We start from the raw sequence: 27466 nt of genomic DNA on the forward strand, positions 1-27466 counted from the left end.
CCCCAATAAAAAGTCTCCTTTTTACTGAAATCATTAAGAAGCAAATTTGTTTTTTTATGTATTAAGGATCAAGGAAAAGATGAATTACTACACTTTTTTCAAGTTGTTACTGATTCTCTCTTTTGGCTTTTGGAAGGCCATGTTCAACTCATCCAAAATGGTAAGAAAAAAGATTTTTGTTTGGTTGGTTTGGGGCAATTTAAGAATTTGAATCTAGGCTTTCACACATACAAGCCAACTACTCTACCACTGAACAGCATCCCCAGCCCCCAAGAAAAGATGTTGAAGTTTTTGCTGTTTGGGCCATACCCAGCTTTATTCAGGACTTACTACTGGCTCTGTACTCAAGGACCATGCCTGCTGCTTGGAGACCATATGTGGTGCCACAGATCAAATCACCTCCTGGAATGAAAATGCCCTGGACCTGTACTTTGACCATCTCTTTGACCCCAACCAAGAAAAGATTTCTCTATGCGACCAATAGTTACATTAGAATAACCCACTAACAGTACCTTTTTTAAAAAAAAAAAATACCTCATTGGCTATTCAGATAACCATGGTTAAGTAAAAGCACACTCAAATGTTTTAATAACCCCATCCTCCCATTTATAAAAAAAATAGAAGCCTATTTGGACATTCCTGCTTTACATACCACATTGACAATGGATATAGTCAGAGGGAAATTATTAAAATACAACTTTCTCCCTTTTTTCTTTTTAGTAAATCTAAATAAGGATCAATGGTAATTTTAACAGTTTAGGGAAAATATTTTCCAAAGTGTCAAAGATCATAATACTATTGGATTTTACTTAAAGTGAGAGAAATTCATATGTATAGAGTAGATATTTTTGACTCATGGCCTATTTATGTAAACGCTAGCTCTTACATAATGACATTTAATGAACTTGCAAGATGTAGGTAGAATATCTTTAAGCTGATATTAAGAGATATAAATCTATAAGTACACTGACTTTATAAAGTAGTATCTAAAGCTTTTTTCATAATTATGCATGCATGTGATTTAAGGAATTAAAATTTTCTTTAAGGATTGTTGGAAAAGGAAAACCATAATTTCTGGTCCTCATACTTCTTTCCATTTTCTGTTCTCTAAATTTAACTGTTTTCAGTATAACTAATACTCTTAGCAGAAATATCCATGTAAAGCTCAGTAACATGCTTATATGTTTTTTATTTTTAAGCATTACCCATTTCCCATTATAGAATAGATATTATAAAGTTGGCATTTTAAAGAACTATTTTACCACAGATTATAAGTACTTTGTCTCATATAGTGTGATGTGAAAGACCTAGTTAAAGGATAACAGGAGAGAATACTGGAGTAATTTTTAAATTATTTCCTCTTTTTTCCCCTAACAAGAAATATTTAAATATTATATGTAGGTGGTAAAATTTAGGTTACAAATATGAGTTAAATAATATATTCTAGTTTACTGGAAAGGAACAATTTAATAGTCATGTTTTAAGTAGAAAATGGACAGGAGTGTCAATTGCTATGCAAAAATTTAACAGTTTAAATGATTCTTAGACAATATTGGTGGAAAATATATGGCAAAAATTTTATAAAATTGTTCTATTCAGGTCTGTAAAAATAACTGCAATTGGTTTTAAGGGCAGAAAAGTAGATTCAAAGTACGTCTTTTCTCAACAAGCTAATGATCGTTTAAGTCTTATGTAAAAATATGGTTTAAATTTGGACATTTAAGGTAAAGCGTACATATTTATATAATTTAAAAAATGAAAACTCACCAGGCATGTTGCTCAAATCGTAAAGTACATGTAAAACCCGGAGTTCAAACCTTGGCACTAATCGGCTGTGAGCACCACCAGGAGTATTCTCCCCCCGCCAAAAAAAAAAAATAAATAAAAGTAATAGGTACAACAAAAGAGATAATGTTCTTTCAGTAAATCTATAATTTAAAATATCAGTAAACTTAATCTATAAAATATATATGCAGGATATAGGTGGAAACAAAATTGGGATCCACAATAACCTTTCCCTCTAAAAAAAAATTGACTTCTTAGACAATGGTTGCCTTATAGTCTGAGCTAATGGTTAGCCAGGAAGGAATCAGTCAAATACTATTGGTGAAAGGACTCAGGAATCAACTAAAGGAAGCTTCTCTTAGCCAAGAAGGAGTATTTCTGCAGTATGATTGTTAATAATTACAGTGTTTTGAAATACATCACTACAGTGGAACTAAATGTTAAGAAAATTATTTATGTTAAAAATTAGTAAATGTAGATTTCAGAATTTACTCTGCCCTTCCTTACTGCAGAGGCAAAATTTCTCTGTATTAAGTATTACAAAGAGTGAGCGAAAAAGACATAAAAGAATAGTGCCATTTACAATCCTTGATGATAGATTTAGGAATCTAAAATCTTTTACTGTAAGCATATCAAAAGGAAAAACAACCAGACATTAGTTACTCCTAATGGCTCATCTTAACATAGAGTAGCACTGTCCTGTCCTCTTGATTTGCTCAAGCGGGCACCAGTAACATCTCACAACAAATTGTGAGACTTGTTACTGTTTTTGGCATATCGAATACATCACGGGTACTTTGCCAGGCTTTGCCATGCGGGTGAGATACTCTCGGTAGCTTGCTGGGCTCTCCAAGAGGGGCAAAGGAATCAAACCCGGGTCGACCGCACACAAGGCAAACGCCCTACCTGCTATGCTATCACTCCAGCCCTAACATTGACTATATATACCAAAATTCAATCCAGAGTCTTTTTGATCCTCTATAGTTTCAACTACCAGTTCTTAGAGAAATATTAAATTATACACCAGAGATACAGTTAGTGAAATCTGATTTTCAGAAGTTAGTAGAACAGTTTTAAGTTTTATCAACAGATAAATTGCAAGAAAAAAATAAAATTCCACAGATTTAAAAATATCTGAAAGATAGCCTATTACAGTTTGTGAATCTTACTTGGATCTTGATTCAGACAAACTTAAAAATTCACAATACAGGGACTAGAAAGTTAGTACAAGAGTTAAGGTGCATACTTTGTATGCAGCTAGAACTCGGGGGTAACCAGGGTAATTCCCAGCACCACATCCTCAGGTCTTTGCATTGAACTGCCAGATCAGTTGGCCAAGAATCACTGAGAAGGAACTTTGGCACTTCTGAGCCTAGGTCTCTCAATTGAGAGACCTTTCCCACCCCCAATAATTCAGTATAATTGGAAATAGGTGCACTGTCTAGATAACTTGATAAAATTAAAGAATCGGGATTATTAGCAGTGTTCATGCTTAGACAGTGTTTTATTTTTTACTGTTTATGTTTTAATTAGTCATATCTCTGGGAACATATATGAAAATATTATGGATAAAACAGTGTCTTGGGTTTACTTCAAATAAATGGGGAAGGTAAAATAAGATTGAGAATAACTAGATAAATTTTTTATATTTGTACCACACCCACCTGTCACTGCTCAGGGCTTACTCTTGGCTCTGTGCTCAGGAGATCATTCCAGGTGGTACTTAGGGAACCAGTGGGTATTGACGATCAAATTTGGGTCAGACACTTGCAAGGCAAACACCCTATCTGCTATACTATTTCTCCAACCCCCTGTTAGTCATTGTTAAGATTGAGTCATTGTTTTGTTTAAACTTATAGGGGCTGGAGCGACAGCACAGCGGGTAGGGCGTTTGCCTTGAACGCAGCCAACCCGGTTCGAATCCCAGCATTCCATATGGTCCTCTGAGCACCGTCAGGAGTAATTCCTGAGTGCAGAGCCAGGAATAACCCCTGAGCATTGCCAGGTGTGACCCAAAAAGGAAAAAAAAATAAACTTATATATATCTAAAAGCATTATTATTAAAGCTTCAACAGACTGCATTTGAAAAGCAGAATGAAGACTTATAAGTTATGGCAAACCCTTGGCCTTGAATTACAAACTTTAGATATAAGCAAGGGTGGAGGGAAATGAAGAGATGGACTAGAAGAAACACGCAATTGTTGTAGGATATTGGGTACTTTGGGTTTCAGAAACTTCAGATACATCAGTATCATAAACTTATCATATTGGAGCCATGTTACCTAAACTGTGAAAAAGTTATATAATTATCATAAAGCTAAAAAATAAGAATGGCTGTTTAATAATTTTAGCTTAATTTTTATATAAAACTACATAATTCTAAACTACTTATAAAGGATTATTAAGTAGACAGAAACAGGATGAATGTACTTATCCCACAGAACAAATTGCTATTAAAGTAATAAAAGTTAAGAGCCATAGAAATAATAATAGTGAAATTATTTTTACAACTTTTTGAAGTTGTTAAACATTTTTAAAATTTGGTATCTAAAGAATTCTTAGAATATTGGACTGCATAAATATAAACTGGACTGTGTAATAAATACATAAATACTGGATTACATAAAGGACAACCATTAGTATAAGAAAGAAATCAAGTATGCCCACTCAGGATATAGCAGAAAAGAGTAAAATTGTATGGAAGCTGGCATGCTATTCACAGAGAGTTCACCTGGCAGTTCATCTGATCGTGATTTAATTAAACTTTTTGATCAGTTAGTGGAAAAGAGAATAAAAAAATGATATTGAGTGGGAACCTCCTTTGACTATTTTTTTTTGTAGTTTTACAGATAAAGAAATGGTTGTCCTAAGAGGTTAAATATCTTGCATTTTCATGTAATGCCATGTCTTCATAAATAGCTGCTCAGAGCTTAAAAATTCCTAGCCACTAAAATAAATTTTGTTTGCAATTAATAATTTTATTACTTAAGATACTAGCAAGTATGATGCATTTTATAATCATTAAAAATTTTTTTAAATAAAAATAAATTTTAAGTGCATCAGAACTATACTTTGGTCATCAGTAACATTTCTTTTCCTTCATAATGTTAGGGACAGAGAAATAGTACAGAGAGTAGGGCTCTTGCCTTGCAAGCAGTATATCAGGTTCAGTCACATATGATGCCCTGAGCACCGCTGGGTGTGAACAATAACAACCAAAAAAAGCAAGAAATAAAGGAAATTTGATTTTATAAACTAGAAAATGATTCAAACTTAGGAAACATTTTCAAATTATGGGTAATAAAGAGGTTGGTGTTTGCATATACTATAACTGTTCATAAGTGTGGAATGGTTTATTTTTAGTTACTAAAACTTCCTACAACTTAAAATGTTCTTTATTATAAAGAATGTAAAGACAGAAGTTTAATAGGCATGGTCATTAATTTAGTTTAATTTAGTTTTAAAGAAAAGGATAACTCAAAATTTAATACAATTGTCAGAGTTTATATTTTAGTCTTTCTTTCTTCTCTTAGTATTACAAAGTGATCATTTCTTGCACTTACTTCAAACTGACAATGTTCAAATAGGATCTACGGTCTTGTCTACACTACAGAACATACTACAGATCAACAGGTGACTTGATTTTATAAAATGTTATTTTTATTATTATTATTTTCATTAGTGAAACACCATGAGTTACAGTTGTAGACTTACAGATTTTGTGCTTGGGTTTCGGTTATACAGTGATTGAGTACCCATCCCTCCACCAGTGCCCATTCCCCACCTCCAATGCTCCCGGAATCCCCCCCATCCCCCCATCCCACCCCACCCCTGTGGCAGTGCATTCCCTTTTGTTCTCTCTCTCCTTTTGGGTGCTGTGGTTTGCAGAAGAGGCATTGAGTGGCAATCGTGTTTGGTCTATAGTCTGCTTTCAGCATGCATCTCTCATCCTGGGAGGATCCTCCCAACACCCTTTATTTGGTACTGCCTTCTCTATCTGAGCTGCCTTCTCCCCCAGCATGTGTGGCTGGCCTCCAAGCCATGGAGTGAACCTCCTGATACTTATCTTGGCTATTCTTGGGTGTTAGTCTCCCATTCTGTTACTTTATATTCCCCAGAGGAGTGCAGTCTTTCTATGTCTGTCCCTCTCTTTCTGACTCGTTTCACTTAGCATGATACTTTCCATGTAGTACACTTGCATGTAAATTTCGTGACATCATCTTTTCTAACAGCTGCATAGTATTCCATTGTGTAGATGTACCAAAGTTTCTTTAACCAGTCATCTGTTCTCGGGCTCTCGGGTTTTTTCCAGATTTTGGCTATTGTGAATAGTGCAGCAATGAACATAGAAGTGCAGATGTCATTTTGGCTGTACTTTTTTGCCTCTCCGGGATATATTCCCAGGAGTGATATTGCTGGGTCAAATGGCAGCTCAATTTCTCATTTTTTGAGAATCGTCCATACACACAACCCCAAATATATGAACATCTAATCTTTGATAAGGGAGCAAGAAATGTGAAGTGGAACAAGGAAAGCCTCTTCAATAAATGGTGCTGGCATAACTGGAAAACCACATGCAAAAAAAAAATAGGCTTAGACCTTGACCTAACACCATGCACAAAAGTGAGATCAAAATGGATTAAAGATCTCAACATCAGGCCAAAATCCATAAGATACATTAAAGACAAGATCGGCTAAACCCTCCACGATATTAAGGCAAATGGTATCTCAGTCACTGAGTCTGGCCCCCAAAATTTAAAAAAAAATGATAAAAAAAGATTTTCTTCTGCCTTGTCTTCAAATAGCTTATAGTGTTGTGGACAAGACTGAACAAAAAACATAAACTAGTATATATAAGTTAATATAAACTAGTATATTAAGTTATAAGAACTCCTAACCCAAAGAGGTATTATGCCTCATAGAGTAGGTAACAACAAGGGTGATACTTTATTTTTCTGTTTCGGGGTCAACATCCGGCAGTGCTCAGCACTTGCTCTTGGCTCTCCCCAGTGATTGCTTCTGGTGGGCTCAGGGGGCCAGATAGTATGCCAATATTGAACCTGGGTCAGCTACATGTGAGACTAATGGCCTACCGCTCTGGCACCTTAGAATGATATTTACAAGGTTAGAAATTAACAGAGCATGAAAAGAAAAGGTAGTATTTCTACTGTAAGATAATTTATGCAAAAAACATATAAGAAACATGTTGAGGATTAAAATAGTTGAATTCATTGTTAGTAGATAGATGACATTAATATTTGCTACGGGGAAGTGACTAGCAAGTTCTCAGAAGCTATAGAACTTGCATGTTTTGTTAAGGAAGCTAAGTCTTACCCTTTTGGCATTAAGACTATAGAAGTATATTTATAGTGAATGAAAGTGAGATTATGTTTTAGCATGTCAGTTTGGTAATTGTGTAGAAGAAAAAGTTAAGGAAGAAAATTTAGATAAAAAAGCAAGTAGAAAAAGAAACTTAGAGTAATCTAAGTGAATAATCTTAGTCTTAGGCACTATGGAATGATTTTTTTTTAGAGGGAACCACATTCAGCAGTGCTGGGGTACCAGGGATCAAATGCCAGAGAGTCACTTTTTTAAACTGATAAATTAAAATCATTATGTTTTCACTTGTGATGAATATAGAACAGAATAATAGGATAAACATACCATCCTTCCAGGAAAAAAGGGTGAACACTAGGCAAAACAAGAAGTTATTTTTTTTGTTGGTTTTTGGACACTGAGAGCTTATTCCTGGCAGGGCTCAGGGACCATATTGGGTGTTGGAAATTGACCCCAGGTCTGCCATGTGCAAGGAAAGTGCCCTATCCACTGTGCTGTCTCTCCAGCTTCAAGGAACACTTATTTATTTTATTGAATCATTGTGAGACACAGTTACAAAGCTTTCATGTTTGAATTTCAGTTATACAGTGATCGAACACCCATCCCTCCACGAGTACACATTTTCTGCCACCAATATCCTCAGTGTCACTCTCCCATCCCAACCCTCCCCCTGCCTGTATGGCAGACTATTTCCCCCATACTCTCTCTCTACTTTTGGGCATTATGGTTTGCAGTACAGATACTGAGAGGCTATCATGGAGAATATCATGCTAAGAAACACCTTTTTTTTTTTTTTAAGAAACACTGTTTTTAAAGAAACTGAACTTACATCGGTGAATGACTGAGTCCTGAAAAAAGGAATGAGCAGTAGGAACAAGCAGTATAGGCCTAACATTCCCCCACTGTGTGACATTTAGAGAGTTTTTGGATTGTGATGTAAAGGTCTCCCAACGAGATTGAATTGAAGAAATAGCGCTGAAAGCGTACTGCTTTTGCTAAGGAGATGAAACAACATGTAGACATCACACAACATAGAACCAGACAACACAAAGAACTCTAGAGATCTGTGGGAGTTACCCTTCAAGTACTGATTAGCATAGACTGGTGTGATAGTACAGTGTGTGGAACAATTGTCTTGAACATGGCTAATCCAGGTTCAACCCCCCAGCACTACTTTGGGTCCCCTGAGCCCCATCAGGAGTGATCCCTGAATGCAGAGCCAGGATTTAGGTTTTAGCAGTGCTAGGTGTGGCCCAAGACAACAATAAGAAATACATATATCACTGTCGTCCCATTGTTCATCGATTTGCTCGAGCAGGCCCAGTAACATGCCCAATGACAGATGAATAAAGAAATGATAATGTGTGTATATTAAATGGAATGTTATACAACTTGAAGGAAGGGTGAATTCTTGTGGTTTACTGCCACTTCGATGAAATTGTAGGGAGTATCACATAAAGTGAAATCTCAGGAGAACAACAAATACTGAATGGTCTCACTCATCTGTGGCATAGAGAAAACAAGTAAATAGTATTAGATGGTGACAAACCCTTGTTTATCCTTGGGTTACAAAATTCAATTTATAAAATCACTGAGAAGATGGAAGACTCTGAGTAAAAGTAATGAAAGGATAGTGGTAGAAGATCTTAGACATCTTGGTGATGGCAAGATGAAAAAACTTTGTTCATGAAAACTACAAAAATTAACAGCATTATAATCATTTTATCTGAACTATAATTAAAAGCATTGCAAAACTATTTTAAAAGAAGAAGATTTACATCGGGGCTAGTACAAGGTTCGGTCCTGGCTCAAAACCCAGGCACTAACAGGTGTAGTACTGAAGGTGTCTGAGCAGCACTGCATTTTCAGTCCCTCACTACTGGTTTGGTTTTCTGAGTATTATCTTGAGTTGCCCCTTGTCCCCCTGTGCAACTTTTCTGGTAGGCAGCAATCAACCCCTGCCTACCAGAAAAAAAGACTCATATTATAAATTAGTGAACTTGAAGATACAGAAAATACCCCAAATTAAAGGTCAGGAATCAAAAAATAGAGAAAGAAAGCATATCTTGGACTACTTCAAGCAGCATAATGTATGTATAATTAGAATACCAAAAGGAAAAAATAGAGTCAGAAGAAAATATTTGAAGAAATATATCCTGACACCTTCCATATTGGATGAAAACTATCAGGTTCTAACGTTTCATAAACCACAAAACCAATATATATAAAGAAAATTCTATAACAAGGGAGATTGTAATTAAGCCAGATAAAAAGAAAGAATCTTAAAAGCAACTGAGTATGAGGGAAAGGAAAAGACTGAAGCTAAGGATAATAGTCACTTTCTTATCAAAAACAATAGAAGCAAAGATATTTTGAGAAGTATCTTTAGATTGGTATTGGGTAAATATTCTCTCCCTGGGCTCTCTGTATTTTGGTCAATGTTTCTTTTGAGGTGCAGATTAGTTTATGTTTGTTTACACTTCCTTGGTCAATGGTGTTTCATCCTTAAAGATGCTTTTAGCTTCAATGTCATGGAGGCTTCTTCCGCCATTTTTCTCCATGTACCTTATGGATTCAAACCTGATTAATCCACTTTGATCTGGCTTTTGTGCCTGGCATTAGACAGAGGTCAGAGTTCATTTTTTTTGCAGGTAGCTGTTCAGTTTTCCCAGTACTGCTTGTTGAAGAGGCTTTTCTTGTTCCACTTCACATTTCTTGCTCCTTTATCAAAGACTAACTGATCATATACTTGAGAGTCTGTGACAGAATATTCAATTCTGTTCCTTTAGTCTGTGGGTCTGTTTCTAGCCCAGTACTATTCTGTTTTACTTACTGCAAGACACTAGTAGAATTGTACAAGAAAAAACCTCCAACCCCATCAAAAAATGGGGAGAAGAAATGAACAGGAGCTTCCTAAAAAAGATACAAATGGCCAAAAGCACATGAAAAAATGGTCGACATCACTGATCATCAGGGAGATGCAAATCAAAACAGCAGTGAGATACCATCTCACACCACAGAGACTGGCACATGTTCAAAAGAACAAAAGCAATCAGTGTTGGTGTGAATGTGGGGAGAAAGGGATGCTTTTTTACCATTGGTGGAAATCCCGACTGGTCTAGCCTTTCTGGAAAACAATATGGGCATTCCATCAAAAACTAGAAATTGAGCTTCCAATATGGCCGCACAATACTGCATCTGGGAATAAATCCCAAGGGTACAAAAAAGCACAGTAGAAATGACATCTGCAACTGTATATTCATTGCAGCACTGTTCACAATAACCGGAATCTGGAAACAATCCAAGTGCCTGAGAACAGACAACTGGTTAAAGAAACTTTGGTACATCTACACAATAGAATACTATGCAGCTGTTAGGAAAGATGAAGTAATGAAGTCTGCTTATAAATGCATGGTCCTGGAGAGCATCATGCTAACTAAAATGAGTCAGAAAGAGAGGGACAGACATAGAATGACTGCACTCATTTGTGGAATAAAACATGAGACTGACACCCTAGGACAGTAGAGACAGGGTGAGGAATACTGCCTCATGAGCTGGGGGTCGGGGGGGGAAGGCAGCTGGAACAGAGAAGGGATCACGAAGTCAATGATGTCTGGAGGAATCGCTCGGGATAGGAGATGTGTGCTGAAAATAAAGGATCAAACATGATAGGCACTCAGTATGTGTATTGCAAACCATAATGCCCCAAAGTAGGGAGAGAGTATGGGGGAAATTTTCTGCCATAGAGGTAGGTGGGAGGGGGGATACTGGGGATCTGGGGATATTGATGGTGGAAAATGTACACTGGTGGATTCAATAAAATAAATAAAAGTAAACATTTAAAATGCTGGAAGAAAAAAATCTCACTAGAATTTTATACTCTTTTAATTATTTTGTATGACACCAAAAGTAAAATTTACCAATCATGGAAGAATTAGGTAAATTAAACATCCTCATTTTTTCTTTTTTCTGTGATGGCATTGCTTTTTTTTAATTGAATCACCATGAGATACAGTTATAAAACTTTCATGATTGAGTTTCAGTCATACAACAATTGAACACCCATCCCTCTACTAGTGTACATTTTCCACTACCAATGTCCCCAGGATACCTCCCACCATTCCTACTCCACCCCACCCCCTGCCTCTGTGGCAGACAATTTCTTTCTTTCTCTCTACGTTTGGGCATTATAGTTTGTAATATGAGAGATTATCCTGTTTAGTCCTTTATCTACTTTCAGCATATATCTTCCATCCTGAGAGGTCTCCAACCATCATTGACATAGTGATCTCTTCTCTATCCCAGCTGCGTTCTCCCCCAGTTCATGAGGCAGGCTTCCAACCGTGGAGCAATCTTCCTGGTCCTTGTCTCTACTGTTCTTGGGTGTTAGTCTCGTATTATGTTATTTTATGTTCCACAAATGAATGCATTCATTCTATGTATGTCCCTCCCTTTCTGACTCATTTCACTTTTCATGATACTCTCCATGTCTCTCCACTTATAAGCAAATGTTATGATTTCGTCTTTTTAACAGCTGCATAATATTCCATTGCATAGATTTCCAAAGTTTCTTTAACCAATTGTCTGTTCTTGGGCACTTGGACTGTTTTCAGATTCTGCTGTTGTGAACAGTGCTGCAGTGAACATACAGGTGCCAAAGCCGTCTTCAGACTTTTACACTTGTTCTTTTAGACTATCTACAAGAGTGAAGACAAGCCACAGACTAGCAGGAAATATTTACTAAACATATTCCTTAAGTACTTGCTTCCAAAATGTATTTTAAAAGTTCTCAAATTTTTAAAAAATATGAATACTTGATAAAAGAATATGAGAGGTTATAATGTTTAGTCCTTCATCTACTTTCAGCATATATTAACAAGTACAGAAAAAAAGTGTTCAGTGGCATTAGCTGTTAGAGATGCCACTGCTTATTTCAGTAGCCAAAATTTAAAACCTGTGGCAAGCATTGACAAAGATGTTAAGAAACACAAACATTGTTGCTGACATTGTGAAATGTCATTTTTTCACAGTAAGAACTCCAGCCATTTGAGCTCTCTTCTTGGCCTGGCTTCTTTGGCAGTTTTTGAAGCTAATTATACAATCTACCCATCCATTTCATTCTGTTACCTACCCAAGAGAAATGAAAGCACTTAGCTATACAAAGATTTGTACAGTTTCACAGCAGTTATATAGTGACAAAGCATTGATTGCTCTGAAGTTTAGTGAGATGTGAATAGAGTTACAAGTCATCAGCCTATAGATCATAGTATAAAACCTGACAGATGGTGAACTCAGTTGCAAATACAAACAGAGTAAAGAGGACATGGTCTGCAATGGAGTCCTGTAGAATAGCTTGTAAGGAGTATATTGGAGGAGGGGAGCCCATGAAAAAGACTGAGTGTGGTTATACATCTATGGGGAGGGAGAGAATATTGTTTAAAATAATCTGCAGGCACAGAACATCAGGTGTAGAGGGTTAAAGAAAAATAAGCACTTAGGGTTAAACATGTGACTTGACATTTGGGAAGTTATGTAAATGAGATCATATCAGGGGCAGTTTTAGTAGTGAGTCAAAAAAAACAGATGCAGTGATTTGAGAAATAAGTAAAAGATGGGGAAGTAAAGAAAAGGAAGTTATGATGAGAAACATGCAGAAAGGTAAAGTGGCTGTACTCTACAGAGACTTTTTTTAGTATCTGGAAAGAAGAATATCTTTTCTCTTTTGAGAGGGTATTTTAAAGTACTTGAATTGAGCTTGGAAAGAGAGTACAGTGGATAAAGCACTTGCCTAAACATGGCTGACCCAGGTTCAGTCCCTGGGGCTGCCAGGATTGGTCCCTAAATGCAGAGCCAGGACTAAGTCCTGAGCACAGCCAGTTATAGCCAAAAATAAATAAATAAATAAATTCACTTAAACTGTTGTGTTACAATATGCTGCGAACTTCGTGGGATATATATTAAAGAAGTGATCAGTATGAAATAGGGAGGGTGTGTGTGTGTGTGTGTGTGTGTGTGTGTGTGTGTGTATACTGTGTGTGTGTCTTTGTGAAATGGACATGATTCTGACCTGAATTTTGAACTGTGTGTGTCTGTGTGTGTGCACGAGTGTGTGCATGTGTGTGTATGTATATGTGTGTATGTGAGAGAGAGAGAGAGAGAGAGAGAGAGAGAGAGAGAGAGAGAGAGAGACGGGGGGGGGGGGAATGAGCCACTTTCTGAAAGACTTGATTCTAACCTGAATTTTGAACAGTTTGAAAGTGTTAAATGTTACAGTGAAAATAGGGCCACATACTGGGAGTAAGTAATAGTTTAAGAACCAAAGTACACAGGAAGAGATTTCAAAAAGATTTTCCACATACATGGATTAGATGTTGGATGACCTTTAAAGTCCTTTCCTTCCCCCCAGGTCAGCTCCGTGCATCTTCCTATATATTCTCGACAGCCCTAATGTCTCTTTCAATCTTGTAATTGTTTTAAATTTAGGATGGGATACTGATCTCTTTTTCTTAAAGCATTTTGTGTGAATAGTTGCTAAGACATAAACTTAAAAAATTTAAAATTGATTCTTAAACAAATATAAAATTAACAAAATTGTTCACTTAACTCATTAATTAGAACTGGAAAGCTGTTTATGTTGATTCAAAGAGAATGTGAGTAGTTTGTAGAAATATACTAAATTTTTTAAAAGCAGAAAAATTTAAGAAAAGGAAATGGAGAGGTGGTCTTGAAAAGGAATCTAGAAATGAATTTGTTGATAAGTTACAAAATGATTAAAGTCTTTTAAGGCACTAGATAATCTTTAGGGTTGCATTTGTTGGACAAAAAACCATTTATATAGTTAAGATTCTGTATTCATTACGCTCAGATTATAACCATTGCCACTGTTTACTTTCTCACCTAACTTCTAATTAATTTTACAGAATTACAAAGTATTCTAATAGTGAACATGATCCTATGGGAGTGAGTAAGGGATATTCAGTAGTCTCCCTTTAGAATATCTCTAAGTTTTAGCTAATTTTTTGTGACATCAGTAATGGAAAGTGAGGTTGTTAGTATAATGATGGGAAATTAAATTTTCTCCTATAGTAAGTTTATAGCAAATTATATAACATTTTGTCTATACATCAGTAAACAATGAGTCTTGTACTTTCTTGTATTTTATTCTATTCGAAGATCTTATTATCTTTGAAATCTTTGATTTAATATTTTGCACATTATCACAATTATAAAATTCACAATTTTATAAAATTATAAAATTCACAATTTTATCACAGAATTTTCTGAGAGCAGCCTTTAGCAATTTTTATATTCCCCATTTTACCTAGTATGGTATCTTCTAACATAGAAATTCAATAAATATCAATTGATTTCATGTACTAATTCTCACAACATATATATATGTATATATATACATATAAATATAATCTTGGTTCAGGCCATGGTTAGGTGTTATTTTATTAAAGCTTATTATGTTTAATTTGTTAATGATGCCTATGAATCAATTAAAAATGGTATATTTTTCTTTTTCTTTTCTATGTAGTGGTGATTTACTCAGAATAGAAGAAAAAACCTTGCATTCAATTTTAGATGAAATTGTTTTCAAGCTTTTGTCAACTCCTAGTCCAGTCATAAGAAGTACTGCTACGAAGCTTCTACTATTGATGGCTGAATCTCATCAGGAAATTTTGATTTTACTGAGACTAAGTACCTGCTACGAAGGTAGTGTATACATTCTTTTCTTAAAGTTTTCAAAAACGAAATCATTTTTGACACATTTATTGACTTACTGACATTTTTGACAAATGACATCATTTGTTTACAGAAGACAAAATTCAGATTTTTTAAAAAAAGAATCAACGTAGTGTCACAGCAAATAGCTGTTTAAGATCAAGACTTTATGTGAACAAGCTATCTTCATGTTTCAGCAGATGGCACTTTGTTGATGCAATTACAATGAATACTCCTATGACAAAAAGGTTACTGTTCAATATACCATATAGTATAAAAAGTAATCAAGAAGATTGGAACCTTACGAAGACTTATCTTTACTGGAAAATAAATATGAAGCCGTGTTTGAGAAATTGACAGCCCTTTGACTTTATATCAGCCTGTACTCTTTTAGCCTATTCACTACTGTTGCTCAAAAATTAAATTTATCTCTATTATCACCAAAGCTCAAGCATATATGTAAATGTTCTAAAATTCAGAAGATTTGAGAATGAACAAAAAAGTTAAGTGTATTACTGCTCCAGTTATCTTTCATTTTAATTTTACTACTCCAGTTATCTTTCATTTTAATTATCTTTATAATTTAGACACTATACTGAATATGTGCATTAAAATCTATTCTAGTGCTGGAATGTTTTATGCATAAAATTCTACTATTGACAATTTTTAAACCACAGTGCTGAAAATAAAATATTTTTAATTAATAATATAATTCTGGACTGGAGCGATAGCACAGCAGTAGGGCGTTTGCCTTGCACGCAGTCAACATGGCCGACCCAAGTTCGATTCCTCCGCCCCTCTCAGAGAGCCTGGCAAGCTACCGAGAGTATCTCGCCTGCGCGGCAGAGCCTGGCAAGCTACCCGTGATGTATTCGATATGCCAAACACAGTAAGAACAAAGTCTCCAATGGAGATGTTACTGGACCCGCTCAAGCAAATCGATGAACAACGGGAGGACAGTGACAGTGAATATAATTCTATGACAGCCCAATGGAAGACTCTTAGAAGTGGAAACAGAAGCATTGAAAAAATATGTTATTTACTCAAATATCACATAGGTATTTTTGTTCAATTGTCAAGCAACCTATACTTTATCTTTGTGAACCAAAACCATGAATTAATTAAAATATATGGCTTTTTTTCAGCTAGATATGAAAATGGATTTTTAGTTTACTATATATAATTATTACAGTTGTATTTAAAAATAATTTTTAAAGAGTAACCCATGATGCATTTTTTATTTTTTTTTCATTCTTTATAATTTTATTTATTGAATCACCGTGAGAGCAGTTACAAAACTTTCGAGTTTAAGTCTCGGTCATACAATGAAACACCCGTACCTTCACCAGTGCCCATTTACCAGCCCAAAAAACCCCAGTATACCCCCACTCCACACCCTCCCCCTACCTGTGGGGCAGATGATTTCCACATTACTCTCTCTCTACTTTGATCACATTCAATAGTTTGACACCAGACCCACCATTATTATTTGGGATTCTACCCCAACACTCAGATCTGCTGAAAAGGAAACAGTAGACAATTTGTTTTCTATTGCTAGTTAAAAATAACATATGATATCACGTGGCTGCAGTAGTGGCCACATGATTTTGAAATTCTGAAATTTTAAAAATTAAATCTGAGGGATTTCTGCCAAAACCTGCTGGGATCCAAGATTTGTTCCTGAGTCTCAGGGATTATGTTAATTAAGCAGCTTGATCAGGAGCCAGAGAGGTCGTTTGTGGGCGATGACTTGGGGTCTTATTTGGGTGGGGAGGACAGGACCGGCTCTACCCCCATCCCGTGTGGCCCTGCGTGTCTCGTCACTGCGGGCCCAAACCTGACTGTCCAGTGGCCTCTGGAGGATGGCGGCCACCGGGCCTTTCCCAGTGGAACAGGCCAAGGCACGAAACCCACCTGGGTTGACCCAGCACCGGTAACCTACTGCAGGGACTGGACGCATTTCTGCCAAAAGCCACTGGGTTTCGAGATTTGTTTCTGAGTTTCTGGGATCATAGCCATTAAGCAGTTCAATCAGGAACCAGAGAGGCCATGCCTCCAATTAAAAGCTGAGCCGGAGGTTGTTTGTGGGTATGTCTCCTACATACCTAACTTTTGGCTGTTTACTTTCTTGGTAAACTTTGCCACAAGTTTTTGGGGTCTGGCCAAAGACATAGCAGCAATTTTGGGATATCTGAAAGTCTGAAGGCGCCATCAGGCTGCTGATGCACTCGCCTCACAGGTACAGATTGACCTGCTGGCGGCACCATATCCCCTTGCTCTCCCTTTTTAAATTAAAGATATTTCTTAGATAGATTTTGTATCAGATCTCACAAATAAGTGCATAAGAATTTTTAGGGGAGTGAACTGTCCTAAAGACAGTTTTAGAAATTTTTGAGAAAGGGAAAATAAAAATCATCTAATTAATCTTACTGTGCTCAGGGCACAGCGGGTAGGGCGTTTGCCTTGCACATGGTCGACCCAGGTTCGATTCCCAGCATCCCATATGGTCCCCCGAGCACCGCCAGGAGTAATTTCTGAGTGCATGAGCCAGGAGTAACCCCTGTGCATCACCGGGTGTGACCCAAAAAAAAAGCAAAAAAAAATTTTAATCTTACTGTGTTCATTTGCTTCTAAATTACTTTTTAACCACTGAATAATACTGATTAGATAAAAAATTATACTCTATTACTAATAGCTATATTTTTGCCTTTCCATTTCAGGACTCAGAAGTCTACTAAATAAACAGGCACCTGGAACAGAGTTTATTCAAGAACTTCGACAACTCATTGGCCTTTTAAGCCCTAAGGGCTATGAGGAACTACAAGAGCAGGTATTAAATTAAGAAATAATTTGCACATATGCATTTGAGAACATCTCAAAATGTAAAAATTTTAATGGAAAATTAATATTAAACAGTGGTAGCCTCCTAAATCTTCTATTTCTTTACTTATCTTCTCTCTGATGTTCAGAGCTGCCATAGTTTTATGGGGAAAGTATTGATTGTGATTTTTTTTAGCCTCTACAGATGTCCCTCAGAACCTGAAAACCCTCAATAACTGTAAATCAGGCAAAGAACAAGTCAGAACATAAGAGAATTAGGAAGTTGTTGAAAAGGTTCTAGAAGTGAGACTAATCAGAAGAATTTAGAGCTAACCAGATTTTTTTCTTGGATGTGTTCTAATATTGCCTCAGCCCATAATGCTTCCTTTGGAGGCTTAGCATTCTTTAGGCCTTCTATATCCTGGAGATGTGAAAAAAAAATTTTTAATTTTATTTTGTTTTAAGGGCCATACTTCTGGGATCAGTCCTACTGTGCTCAGGCAAGGTGCTCGGGATTGAACATGGATCTGCCATGTGTAAAGCCTTACCCACTAAACTATCTTACAAGCATGAGGACCAGTAAAAATGAAAATTTTGCTTCCTACCTAACTTATTAGATTGATACTTGCAGAGACCCGATAGGAAGACTTTTCTAGAGATTATCTCAGCTTATTCTAGCCTTTCATTTCAGAAACTACATCAGGCAGCTTGCTTGATCCAAGCCTATTGGAAGGGTTTCCAAACTAGAAAGAGATTAAAGAAGCTTCCTTCTGCGGTGATTACTTTGCAGAGGCGTTTCAGGTAAAAAAAAAGTGATGAGAAGAGCAGTTGCTTTAGAGTGTGTAGCTCGATATGTATTAAGAATATAGCTAAGTAAAACTTATTGTTTTGTTTGTTTTGTTCTGTTTCCTGCTGTTTCTTTTCCTCTTGCTTTCATAGTTCTACTATACATTTTGAGTACTAGCCTTCAGTAACCCAGTTTACTTTCAAAGCAAAGGACAATGTAAGACAGAAAACTGGTGGGTCAATAATACAATTCTAGCTATTTAATAATTTTCTGGGCCAACCAAAGGAAGGGTCAGGGTCACAGTCACGGTCCTCCTGTTGTTTATCAATTTGCTCGAGTGGGCCCAGTAATGTCTCCATCATGAGACTTGTTGTTACTGTGTTTGGCATATCGAATACCTCATGGGTAGCTTGCCAGGCTCTGCCGTGTGGGCAAGATACTCCCGGTAGCTTGCCGAGCTCTTCGAGAGGGGCGGAGGAATCAAACTCGGGTCGGCCATGTTGGCCGCTTGTAAGGCAAATGCCCTACCGCTGGTGATAATTATTTTATTAAACTCTCAAAGCCAAAAGTTTCCATGACTGTTCTTGTATGATTATGACCACATGTGATTATGAAAAAAAGAAGTATAAGAACATAAAGGTTTAAATACTTTTACCTGATATTCTTCAGGAATTATGACATGAATGAATATGGTCATTGAGATACAGCATAGTTTTTTCATTTATCTCAACTGCAAGTAAACTGAAAAAATACTAAGGACATGATTCAGATTTTTTGTTTGTTTCTTTGGGGGCCACATCCAGCAGTGTTCAGGGGTTACTCCTGGTGCTGCACTCAGAAATTACTCCTGCAGTGCTTGGAACGATGTCAGGGATCAAACCAGGGGGAGCCATATACAAGACAACCACTGTTCTATTGCCGCAGCCCAGATATGATCCAGTTTTTAATAAGACTAACACATCCATGTTCTTAAAGTGAAGGGAGAAAGCATACACTCATGGGTGAGGCTTGGCCCAAGCGTAGCCTCAGCCCATAAGTGGATCCCCAGAAAACCCAGGTATGTGGGACTTTAGACTGAGAACTCTGGGTTTAACAGGACGAGGAATGGAGATCCTAAACCCTTATCCCCCTATTTCTGGCAACTTAACAATCATAACCATAAGCCACCTCTGGCTGGTGCCAAATAATCTCGTCATTGGCCACTGTTCAGAGTTGCATGTCCTCTCCTAGAAAGGATCATAACATGACACTTGCCATAACCATGGTTCCAGACCCTACGCCAGGCTGTTTCATTTGGTGTGCCCCAGAGGGGAGTGTGTGAGACCCCTCCCTGTCCCAAGGGACCCAACCCCGGCAGCCGAAAACCTCCAGAACTGAACTGCCGCCATGATCACAGCTGCTCTCCACATGCTTAGGCTGAGCCTCACCCATGAGTGAACATATTTGTGGACAGCATGGTTACAATACTTCATTCCACACATCCTACCCATGCTCCAAGAGCACCACACCACATTTGATGGGGGTCAAAGTAGGAGGCATCCAACCTTAGAGGGAATTTCTTTTTACAGATGTTTATGTAAGCACACAAGGCTCAACCTTTAACAACATGTTAGTGATCTCTTATAGAAGGGCGTAATTGCCCCTGGGTGAAATACAACAATTTTTACACTCTTTCCTCTAAGGAAACTTTTTTGTAGCATTTTCAGTGGTTTTTCATAACAAACAATACAATATATATTATTTTGGTTCTGCTTTGGGCTTGGGATTCGGAATGGAAATATCTGAAATATGGTGGTGGGAAGGGGTGATGATGATGGAGTTGATGTTTGAACATTAAATGTAATCAAATTGTGACCTACTTTATAAAATAAAAACATTTTTAAAAAAGAAAGAAAGGAAAAGTATACATATGCAGTTCACACCTCAGTTTTTGCCAGGGACTGGCCCCAGGTGAACAAGTTTGAAGCAGGGATACTGTGAAAAATTAAGAAACGCAGAAATATGGAATAAAAGCAAGGGTCGGTGGCTAACAACCTCATAGACTGAGAGCCTCAACTTTCTTCTAAGTACACTATTTCTTGCTTAGAACCAGTAATCATCAGGAGAAAAACATCGTTCTTTTGCCAAATGCCTGTCTTAATCTATAGAGTTCAGATATATAAGGTCCCATTATGCTTAGTACATATTAGATCTATTTCTTATTACATGTTACATATATTAGTTCTTTGGAACAAACATCTTTGTCATGGAAGAATCTCAGAGGAGATTCTTCTGGTAGAAAGAGCAGAGATATAGCAGTTATAAGACCCATTCCTCCTTAGGCATTAGTTTCTGGGTTGAAATACACCGTAAGCCACCCATCCTACCTTTCTCCTTTATCTGTGTTAACCTGTAATTCTAAACAGTTATGATAAATGGCGATAATTTTTTGTACAGCCTAACTTGAAACTAAACTTTAGTTCACTAAAATGAAACTTGACATATTCTAGCTGCCCATAATTTTGTAAAGAAAACTGAAACTATCAACAACTGCAGCTGTGCTTTTCAGTTATAAAAATGTTTGAAATAGTGAACTTTGTGTTTGCATATTCTTATATTGACTCTGATTTGAATGGATTACTGATAGATAGTGATACATAGATGTCTCTTAGTAAACATCTTATACATTGTTGAAAGTTTCCTTCATGAAAAACTTTAAGAGAGACATTAATACTTTTATTAAAATATTCAACTTTATTTTTTTGCCTTAGTCCAAGACACTTGTCATTATTTGTTTTAAATTCATTATCTTCATAGTCTTACAGAAGTGTAGAATGTAACTCCCACAAAGTATGCCATAAGTGCCACAGTAAAAGCAGTTTCAGACCAGTAGCTATGGAAAAATAGTTACTGATATACTGGGCTGAGTACTGATGGCAGCAAAAAATTAAAAAACAGCATTAATTTTTATACATGTACCAAGTACCAGAGGCTGTGTTAGATAATGAGAGTAAACGGTGAACTGAAAACAAATTGCTCCACTTCTCTATTTCAAATTTCCATCTATGAAATATTCTCTGTACCTCACAAAATTAAAATAACTTTTATTTCCAAGCATATTACCTGACACTTAGTAATAGGGTAAAAAAAATGCATGTGACACTTTATTTGTTTGAAGATTTACAGATGACAAACCTATTATATACCTAATAATCATGAGATACAAGAATAATTCTTTTCCAGCATTGCTCAGTTTATTCTTCTCTTGCAAGATTTTTTTTCAAAACAGTTCTTTGATGTAAATTTGGGAAATGATGACTACTTTGATTGAATGCTTTGGGAATCTTCTGTTCAAAAGTGATATTTTCTTGGTATAGTTTGCTTTCTTCTGTGTTATATTTAGTGTTATTTATGGACTCTAAGACAACAGATGAGATTGATCTTGTCTGTTGTCTTACTTAAAGGTACCCCTGTGTACCAAAGGTTCAGATCTTCATTGTTTGGCACAATAGTTGCCAGACTTACCAGTTTACATTTTCTTGCAGTATTAAATGCTTTGGAGTATCCGAGGATTACATGTTTTCACTTCCAAAGTATATTTATGAAATATTATTCATATTCTCCTGCTTTAAAATAGAAATTTCATTGTTTTTTTGTAACAAAAAGAGACAAATTGCAAACATTTCTATTAAAAGAGAGAAGCTTAGAGGCTGGAGGGGAGAGATAGTATAGCCAGGAGGGAGCTTGCCTTGCATCCAATCCCTGGCACCCCATATGGTCCACTGAGCATCGCCAGGAGTGATTCCTGAGTGCAAAACTAGGAGTAACCTCTGAGTATCACCAGGTGTATCTCCAAAATCCAAACCCCTTCCTACCCTACGCTCACCTCCCCAAAAGATAGAAACTTTACTGGGAAAATACTTAAATGAACTTGAATACATCTTTTGCATATGGGAGTCAGAGGCTCATTGCCCAGCACCACACGGTCCCCCAGGCAAGGCAGTGAGTGACTCCCAAGGCCCAAGCAAGTAATAGTCTCCATAACATTAGGTGTACCTATGTCCAACCCCCAAAATATAAAAATAATAATAATCCCTAAAAGAGATAAGGTATGAAATTAAAATTATTTCATTATAATTAGTTTCCATTATTTTTATTTCGCTCTTATAAAACACTCATGTGTAATTTATCCTTTAGGTTCTCTTTAACTTTTTAATTTCAAGTTAGTTACGGTCTTCAGCACTTTTTCACATCTGTTAGTTGTAGCAATTCATGCAAATTTTTCTTGCTTCTCATGGGGAAGGACTATTTCTGTCTTTTTGTGGTCAGACCCTCCTCCAGTGCTTTTTGTTGTTGGTTTGTTTTTTGGAGGTTTTTTTTGTTTTGTTTTGTTTTTGTGAGAGAGTTCCCTTTTTTTGTTTTTGTGAGGATTTTTTTGTTGGGGAGAGACTGCCCACCATTCAACATTTGTTGGTCTATGTTTCTCAGGGCTTTTTAGATCCAGCAAGAGGTACTCTTCAGGCTCTTTCCAAATCACCTTCTTGAGGTTTCCTTTCCATAGAATCACTTTCATGGTCAGAAGTGTTATTTTATATTAGGTAGGGGTTTTTTTTACAGCCAGGTTTCCTAACTACTACTCTAGTTTTTTGAAAACTACAATTTGCTTATCTCTGTCATGGTGCTGATATATGTGTTTTAATTTATTTTATTTATTTATTTATTTTATTTATTTATTTTATTTTATTTTATTTATTCCAGATATAAAACCTGAGTCTCCCACATGCAAAGCATATGCAGTGGCTCTTTTGAACTGTGGAGGCAGTTCCTAATCTTTTTTCCTCTGCTAATCTATTTTTTAAGTGATTATAGAAACTCATATTCAGAAATCAACTAAGATGTTACTAGAGGGAAAATAAAATCTATAATCACATTAATTATTAATAAGTGTTTTTAACACAGTACCCAAAAGAAGAAAGAGAGAACAAGGGGGAATGCCCTGCCACAGAGGCAGGGTGGGACGGGGGGCATGGGGGTGGGAGGGATGCTGGGACCCGTGGTGATGGAGGATGGGCTCTAGTGGAGGGATGGGCACTTGATCATTGTATAACTGAAACCCAAGCACAGAAATTTATAAGTCTAAAACTGTACCTCATGGTGTTTCACTAATAAAAAATACATATATTCTACAAAAAAGTGTTTTTAAATATGAAATTAAGCCATATAAATCCAGACACATATGTGCGCTAATAGTTATGATTTCAATCACTTAAGGTTTTCAAGTTCTGAAGTTGAATTCATTTTTTTTTGAATCACCGTGAGATAGTTACAAAGCTTTACGAGTTTCAGTCATACAATGATCAAACACGCATCCCTCCACCAGTGCACATTTTCCACCACCTGTGTCCCTTGTATCCCCCCTCCCAACCCAACCGTCCCCCTGCCTCTATGGCAGACAGTTTGCCCATGTTCTCTCTATACTTTTGGGCATTATGATTTGCAGTACAGATACCAAGACGCTGTCACTTTTGGTTCTTCATTTACTTTCAACATATATCTCCCATCCCAAACGATCTCTCCAACCATCATTGACTTAGTGATCCCTTTTTGATTCAGTTTTACCATATTTCTTAGCCTATATGGCTAGACTGCCTAAACTGAGTTTTTTGAGATACTAAATATCCTAGCAGTGCAATTTTTGTGATCTTTCTAATACTATTTTTAATTTACTATTTTAAATTTTTTAATTCCTTGGTATTTAATTATTAATTAATTTTAATTAATTGTTTGATTTTTACTGTTTTTAATTTTAATGATGTTTCTAATAATAAAGACACTCATAGTGTGATATAACATAATAAGTTAGAAGATAGAAAAAGGGTTGTTTGTTGTTGTTTTGTTTATAATGTTTCTAAAAGGAGAATCTATTAGTGCCTCTTCTCCTTTACCCTCCTTAAGTAGGTTAAGTAGTATCCTCCTTTTCTACAAGCTCTGTCGCCTAGAAGTTTTGGAGGATAAGTTCTATAGGAGGTGCCAGTCAACATAACTCTTCCGTGGGAGGGGAAAAGGCCTTTACTTGATCGCCAGCTCTGAAGGGAAAATAAAAAGCACTTAGTAACTTATTCTGTGTCCTCTCTAGAACCTATTTCTTTTAGGGTACATGCACTTGAGGTTTTCTTTCCTTTTTTACTAGGATTTAAAAAGCCAACAGGTACATTAAAAAAATGTTCATTTTTACCAGTTATCAGGGAAACAAAAATGACCTCATAACAGTGAGAATTGCCTGTATCAAAAATAGACCAGAAACAACAAATGCTAGTAGTGATATGAAGGAAAATAATTTCCTCCACTGTCAGAGTACAAGTAAACTGGTTCAACCTTATTGAGAACAGTATAAAAATTTTCAAATAATTTTAAAACAAAACTCACATGTGCCAAAGAGATAGTACAGCCATCAAGGCCTTGTCTTGCATGTGGCTGACCCAGGTCCAATCCCCAGCATCACAAGGAGTGATCCCTGAGCACAGAGCCAGGCTTACGCCCTGAGCAAAATTAGGTGTGGCCCAGAAACAAACAAAAAAATAAAAATAGAACTTATATATGAGTCAGCATTTCTATACCTATATCTGTCTCAATACTAACTCAGGTATGTGCACACCTGTGTTTATTGCAGCATTCTTTATAATAGCCAAGAATTGGTTTGATTTTTTTGGAGGGGTGGGGCTGCTGGGGCCACACCTGGCTGTGCTCAGAACTTACTCCTGGCTCTGTGCTCAGGGATCACTCTGGGTAGGAACCATACCCATTGTATTTTCTCTCCAGCCCTATTAGCCAATATCTGGAAACAGTCTGAGCACCCAAAATTTACATGACTAGATAAAGAAGTTGAGGGGTGTGTGTGTGTATATACATGCAATACAAATTATATTTATAGGGATAAAATGCATTCAGTTGTCTTCTCCTGTTCTCTTTGGTTTCATTTTCTATAACTGAAAACTTTTGTGTTTATCCACTATGGACAAATATTAGTTTAGTTTATATTTTTATAAGGGCTAGAGCGATAGCACAGTGGGTAGGGCATTTGCCTTGCAAGCGGCCAACATGGCTGACCCAAGTTCGATTCCTCAGCCCCTCTCGGAGAGCCTGGCAAGCTACCGATAGTATCTCATCCTCACAACAAAATCTGGCAAGCTGCTCATGACGTATTCGATGTGCTAAACACAGTAACAATTGTCACAATCGAGCAAATCGATGAACAGTGAGAGGACAGTGACAGTGACAGTGATATTTTTATAAATTAATTTTTACTGTTAATTTACAAGATTATGGAATATCACTGGCTTAACTTCATTTCTCTATATATTTTCCTTGACGTTATTTAGATATAATTCCCATGTTATAAAATATTCTTTGAGACTTTTTTCATTATGAGTTTATAGAATTCCATTCAGTGAATAAACAAATATTTATTCAAATTCTGATTGTGGCAAATACAGTGTGTTTTCAACTTTTTACTGTTGTTATGGAGTAAATACATTCTTGAACATAAATCTTTTTTATACATATCAAGTTGTGGCCTTAACAAATTCATTAGATATGGAATTAGTTAACATTTCTACAGACTTTAGGTGCATATATCCAGATATTTTTCTAAGATGGTAATATGCAGAACAACTAGAAAGCTTAATTCATAGTTTTATGTGTCTGTATTTATATTACAACTAGTGAGGTTAAGCATTATTTTCATAAATTTTTGAGTGGTCATATGATTTATGAAAATGAATGTAAGGCCTGTAATGTTTCCATCACAGATTTAAACGAACAAAGATGTTACTGAAATTAAATAGACAGAAGGAAGAAGAAGATCGCAGATTACAATTGCATCTTCAAAAGCAGAGAGCCATGAGAATTTCTCGAGAATTGCGTTTGAGTATGCTCGAAATAGTTCATCCAGGTAGGTGGCAATGTCCACTTAATAAGTAAATGAATGTTTAGTGTGTATTTTGTTCGAATTTCCTACCTATTTGATTATTATTTCTAATTTTGACCTTTTCCGAGTTTCTGCTTTTACAGACAAGCCTTTTTAAATCTCTTGACTCAAAAAAATGTTATGTGTTTTTTTTTACATGTTTTAAGGTCTACTGATGATGACAATATTTCAACTAATTTTTCTATTTATTGCTTTCAAATAAATTAGTAAATAATGAAAATGTAGGCTTACAGATAGCTATCAGAGACATAAAAAAGAAAAAAGAACACTCCTTGAAATTAAAGACTTGAAATATTGCTAGATCCTCCATGAGAAGGATTTTTTCAGACCCCAGTACAAACTTGTCACTTTTTGATACCTTTTATACACTAAACTAATGCTGGAGGCTAGAGAGTTAGGCTAGGGATTAAGATGCCTGCCTTGCACAGACACCCTGGCAGTGCCTAGTGTCCCCTTAGTATCACTGCCATGAGTAAGCCTTGAACACTTTCAGATGTGGCCCCAAACCAAAAAATGTATTTTTAAAAACTGATATTAGTATATTAAAAATATATTATTAAATTAGTTTATTAAAATATAACTATTTCTATTAGAAGTATATTTATATTAATATACATAAAATATTATATATAATATTTATGCAGGTTTTCTATAAACTGATTAATATTAATAATATGATCTGGGAAATGCAAATGGTTTTATGGGTTTTTTTACTCCCCCTTCCATTTCCCATTATCTTCCACTATATTTTTTTTAATCTTCCTTTTTCTCACATATAGATGTTTCCATCCTAACCCCTATTATTCTCATCTCATAGTCACTTTCTTGACTACCATCCATAACTATAGCTTCAACTACTTACAGAATAGGTTAGTACTTTCAAATCTTGCTTGCATCCTAACCTTTTTCCTAATCACAACACTAGTATTGCTTAGTAGAACTTTCTATGCAATGAAATGTTCCATATTTTCACTATGTAATATGGTTGCCACTGACAAAAAGCTATTGTGTACTTAAAATATGGCTAGTACACACATAAGGCC

The 27466-nt window shown here is 36.2% G+C and overlaps 1 protein-coding gene across 1 annotated transcript in view; it reads left to right on the forward strand.

Moving 5' to 3' along the window:
* IQCB1 (IQ motif containing B1) overlaps positions 1-27466 on the forward strand; it is a 54550-nt gene that overhangs the window by 14185 nt on the left and 12899 nt on the right. Inside the window, exons 5-10 of the mRNA XM_056109318.1 lie at positions 67-160; positions 5319-5418; positions 14663-14841; positions 17571-17680; positions 18362-18471; positions 26245-26387. Of these exons, the coding sequence (XP_055965293.1) occupies positions 67-160; positions 5319-5418; positions 14663-14841; positions 17571-17680; positions 18362-18471; positions 26245-26387 (736 nt within the window). The remainder of the gene's footprint in view (positions 1-66; positions 161-5318; positions 5419-14662; positions 14842-17570; positions 17681-18361; positions 18472-26244; positions 26388-27466) is intronic.

The sequence above is a fragment of the Sorex fumeus genome, unplaced genomic scaffold, assembly GCF_029834395.1.
Source record: "Sorex fumeus unplaced genomic scaffold, SorFum_2.1 ptg000265l, whole genome shotgun sequence".
Classification (NCBI taxonomy): Eukaryota; Metazoa; Chordata; class Mammalia; order Eulipotyphla; family Soricidae; genus Sorex; species Sorex fumeus.